Source organism: Gadus morhua, chromosome 9 (assembly GCF_902167405.1).
Source record: "Gadus morhua chromosome 9, gadMor3.0, whole genome shotgun sequence".
Classification (NCBI taxonomy): Eukaryota; Metazoa; Chordata; class Actinopteri; order Gadiformes; family Gadidae; genus Gadus; species Gadus morhua.
Genome location: NC_044056.1, coordinates 16,860,803 through 16,865,802, shown reverse-complemented (window position 1 = coordinate 16,865,802; position 5,000 = coordinate 16,860,803). Strand labels below are relative to the sequence as shown.

General features: G+C 43.6%; 1 protein-coding gene across 1 annotated transcript in view; it reads right to left on the bottom strand.

Moving 5' to 3' along the window:
* Positions 1-5,000, bottom strand: part of tead1a (TEA domain family member 1a) — a 23,330-nt gene that overhangs the window by 13,821 nt on the left and 4,509 nt on the right. The window contains exon 2 of the mRNA XM_030366982.1: positions 883-1,367. Coding sequence (XP_030222842.1) covers positions 883-1,087 — 205 coding nt within the window. The 5' untranslated portion in view covers positions 1,088-1,367. The remainder of the gene's footprint in view (positions 1-882; positions 1,368-5,000) is intronic.

Here is a 5,000-nt window from a genome sequence, read left to right as displayed (position 1 = left end):
AATTGTTTCTATTCTGACTCACGGTTAGAGAGGACCAGAGTTAGGATTAACAAATCGATGACTAAATAAAAAGACCAAAAACATGATGTTCACTAGAAGGTTGAAATGGCCCAACAGTCCAAAAAAGTCTGGTAGTCAGAACTCATACTTCACAGTTGGCTAAAGAGGAGTAAAGAATAAGTAGTTTCCCAGAGAGAAAGAGCAAGAGAAAGAAAGAGGGGAGGGGGGGGTGATGGAGGGGGGCGCAGCTGGTGGCAGCCAGAGGACCATCTGTTCCCCTCTCTAATAGTTCACACAAAACACACACACACACACACACACACACACACACACACACACACACACACACACACACACACACACACACACACACACACACACACACACACACACACACACACTTGTTCTCAAACAAAAAAAACTATCTCTGTCTCTCCCTGTCTCTGATGTTCCTAGCAAAGCTCCATTAGCTCCCTGTGTTTCTGACACGGGCTGCCTGTGAGGCTAACTCCACATCCACAACCTCACACCAGCTAACACTAGCTAATGGCTCCTTCCTTGGTGACGGGTGGGTAAACAAACACGGGTGCTATATGTATGGATGCTACACTTTTCACCACTTTTAGGGACTCAATAAATAAGAATCAAAAATAAAAAGACAAAGAAAATGGTATTGCTCCCAATAAACACAGAACGCGGCACACGGATTACAACACAAAGGTATAATCTAATCTTCCTGGTTTCCAACTGAAAATAACAGTTGGAGACAGGGATCAAACGGAACCATAGAAAAACAGAAGACCCCCCCCGCCCTAGCCATAACAGTGGGGGGGTGGGTAAACAGATAGAGAAGCAGCAGAGCAATGTCACCGCAGTACTCACCATACATCTTCCCCTCGTCAGACAGTATAATCTTCCTCCTTCCACAGGGGGGGTAGATGGCCAGGGCCTCCTGGAAGCTCTGCTCGATGTCTGGGCTCCAGACCCCCTCGGGGTCCCCGTCCATGGTCTTGTCTCCCCCGGAGTCGCTGAGGCCGTCCATGTCCTCCCCGGGACTCTCGCTGCCACTCCAGCTGCCGCGGTCCATGGTCGCTGCCTTACAAAACCCGGCCAATGTCTACCGCTGGCCAAACGCACTGGCGATGCCAAACGGCGTCGGTGCTGCGGACTGGGGCGGGTGAAGGCCGGGGACGGAGGCTGTTTTGTTATGCTTCTACTGGTAATTCTTAGTGTCCGACAAAGCAAAAAAATGGTACGCTAGGGCACACAACTTTTGTGGGCAGACAATAACCAGTGATCGCTGGCCAATGGACTTCTGATTGATGTGAGCCAATGTTTCCCCCCTCTGGTCAGAGCGAAATGCAAACCTAAAAGAAACAAGAGAAAAAAAAGGGAATACTTTGATTACATTGACATGAGACAGACCTAATCAAGCAGCGCCAGATCCCTGGGAGACGAGGCCTCTTAGCAACGTCAGCCCCCAGCGACCAATCATGATTATGTTTCACATGCCGCTCGACATGGAAATATCAGTGCACAGTCGCGCAATGTTGTCAAGGTCCTTGTATTCAAAATTCAAGGCGACTATCTCTGGTCTACTCATTGATTTTGGCAAGCGTAAGGCATACTGAAATGACATCTCACTATGGTCCTCTCATCTTTTTAATTAATTGGAGACTGGGGTCTTTGTGGGATTAATGCAATTATGTGTAAGTGTTGTGGAGAACCTGTGCATGTGTGTAGAGTTGGGTTTATGGTGATGTAGGACCAAGGATGATCGTGGGACTAATGGACTTTTCCTGGAATGGAGTCCCAAATGTATTTACAGTACACTGGCAATGTACTCACACGTCTGAATACAAATGTAATTACATTTGAGCAAATGCCTTGACACGTATTTCCCCCACTGTCCAGTTGTGTTAAGATCAAACTTATACCAATGTCTTGACCTGAACATAGACTGTAGCATCCTGAAGTGGTGTGGAATTAGTATACAGGTGAGAAACGCAGCTGATATATATACAGTAAGCAGCGGTTCATCAAGGGATTCATTTGTACTATTAAGCATCTACACCAAAAGGTATGTCACTGCTTATATATAAGAAAATGCACTGGGCTTGGACTCACAGCTGAATCCCCAGAGATTGTATTGTATGGTTTTGCATTCGTCGCTCTTGTTCTTTGCTAACCCCCCCCCCCACATTCCCTTTAGAGGCTTTTTTAAACAAACAAGGATTCATTCATCCCATGGGCCTAACTGCAACACACCGGCAGCATGTGTTTCCTCCACTGTGTGTTTGTCTAGGCCATTAGGAAGGGAATATGTTAGAATCCCTAATCCAAAGAACCGTTTTGTCCATAAATGGATGTTGTGTTTCAATGAAAATGAAAAAGTAAACCCACCCTAAAGGAAACGTTGATACATTTTTTATAACAGGAAACAATGAAGGCGAGGCAATGCTCCCAACAATCCTGATGTAGTCCTTCTAAAAATCTATTTCTAACAGGACACATTTTGTTAAGAAGAGTTGAGGCAATTCTCTGACGCAGCTAAACACAAAACTGCGAGCCCAACTAAAAGCGGACACAACCATAGACAGACACAGAGAGAAAGAGAGAGAGCAAGAGCAAGAGACAGAGAGAGCTGGAGAGCAAGAGACAGAGAGAGAGCTGGAGAGCAAGAGACGGAGAGAGCTGGAGAGCAAGAGACGGAGAGAGCAAGAGCAAAAGACCGAGAGAGCTGGAGAGCAAGAGATGGAGAGAGCTGGAGAGCAAGAGACGGAGAGAGCAAGAGCAAAAGACCGAGAGAGCTGGAGAGCAAGAGACGGAGAGAGCTGGAGAGCAAGAGACAGAGATCTATGGCCTGCGTGGCTACTCCCTTCATACCCTGATTACACTCGCTCCCTCTCTTATGGTAATCTTCCCTCTCTCCTCAGATCCGGGGCCACTCCAGCCAGGACCACCAGGCCTGGCAGTGGTCTCCTGCGGGGGGCTGCAGGAGAACAGGCTACAGGCTCTCTGCCACACTCCTACAGCTGTGTTGGATCTCAGCTACACTACAGCCGTGTTCAACCTTGTCCACTCGGGTGTCACCTTCAACCTCCATTGCCTTCCATATTCTGTGTGTGTGTGTGTGTGTGTGTGTGTGTGTGTGTGTGTGTGCGCACCAATGTGAGTGTGTGCCTGTGTGTGTGAGAGTGTGCGTGCGTATATGTGTGTGTGGGCACTACACATGCCAATGGGTTTTGATGAAATGTAATGATACACACGTGTGCTTGTGTCACCAGAGGCATATTGCGTGTGTGTGTGTGTGTGTGTGTTTGTGTGTGTTGGGTCACCCAGGGATTTTGTTGGTTTGACAAGTCTACAGTATTATCGCAAGCCTTTCTGTCGTTCTTTTATTTGGACCACTTCACAGCATCTGTTTCAACCTCTTCCAACACACAAACACACACACGGTTTTGAACAAGAGGATTGTCTCTATAATCCTCAAAACAAACATTGTTCCACTTTACCCTGTTTTGCCATGCTACGATCCGTTCCCAAACAGTCCAAATACAACCACAAACATTTCTAGATCCATGCACTTAATAAAAAAAACATTACAATAATAGAGTGAAACAAAAGCACAAATGATAAAAAGGGAAATGAGTCCAATGCGTCTTACTGAAATTATTAAAAAGGTCAATGCAAATCATACAAGTAAACGCAAAAAATGTGCTTTTGGATTTCTTTCCCTCCTGTACTAATATAAATATGGGGATACAGCCTTTTTTTACTATGCAGGACAATTTTTATTTTGCCCTTTTGTTCAATCATGACAGATTTAAAAACTAGATGAGTATAAAAAGTGCTATCATTTTAAACCAGGCATAATAACCCAACTATATGACATAATTAAACAGTAACACAATCAGTTTAATCAATCAAGTCGGTCAAAAATGGTATTCCCATTTAAAAACTTGTAATACTTGTGATTCTAAAAGGTTTAGCTGATGTCCGTCCCAAAACATTAGATACAAATTAGCGACAAATTGTTGAGCATGTAACAATTCATCTTTTGTATTGATTTTTAATGAACAGAGTGCAAATAAGAACTGTAAAACCTTTCAGGCATTTGACATACATTTCTGAGGCCAAAGCCTCTTGTGATGCATCCAGATAAAAAGTGTTTTGTGTATTTACTGATTGGCTGGTTAAAGATACTAAATGGGATTAGTTTGTGTTTGTGTTGTATTATATTTGTATGAAAATCCCTAATAGTTAATCCTTCACTCATAATCTTGGCGTGCCTGTAGTTGTTTTTATCTAATGCTTGCAAACAAAGCTCTGATGAAAGCATATTAAAATCTAGAAAGATTGTGCTTCACTAATTAAATTGCTATCAGCAAGGCTTGACCGACTTTGTTAAGATATTTTTCAATATCAATTTGCTGGCTTTTTGCAATCACTCATTCATTTTTTCTGCAACTTGAGAATTTTCTCCATTGGGAGGTATCACTCCATCATGACAATGATTGATAAAGACCAACATATATGATACGTCACATGGGACAACTGACTGATCTCAGTCCAAATTTTAACACATACAGAACTTCATAAAACACACACACAGACACAAACAGAGGTTTTGTCGTACTCTTATAAATACATTACCATTTGTGCACGTACACACACGCGCACACACACACACACACACACACACACACAGTAAACTTGGGAGCTCCCAGATGCAGAAATAGATGCTGTGGAAATGCTTATTAGAATGTTCGTTCAATTAATGCTGAGTCCGACACACATTCTTCGTTGATGAGGGTATTTTCCCTAGTAATACACATAGATTAGGGTATGTAATGCCAACTGCACAAGGATGTTTGAAAAAAAGAAGAATACGACAGACTCGTCTCACTCACATCTGGCAAGGAAATAAATGTTATACAGACCACACTACCGGGAACACAGTGGGAGACCTCAGTCACGTCCTCATGACTAATCTAGCA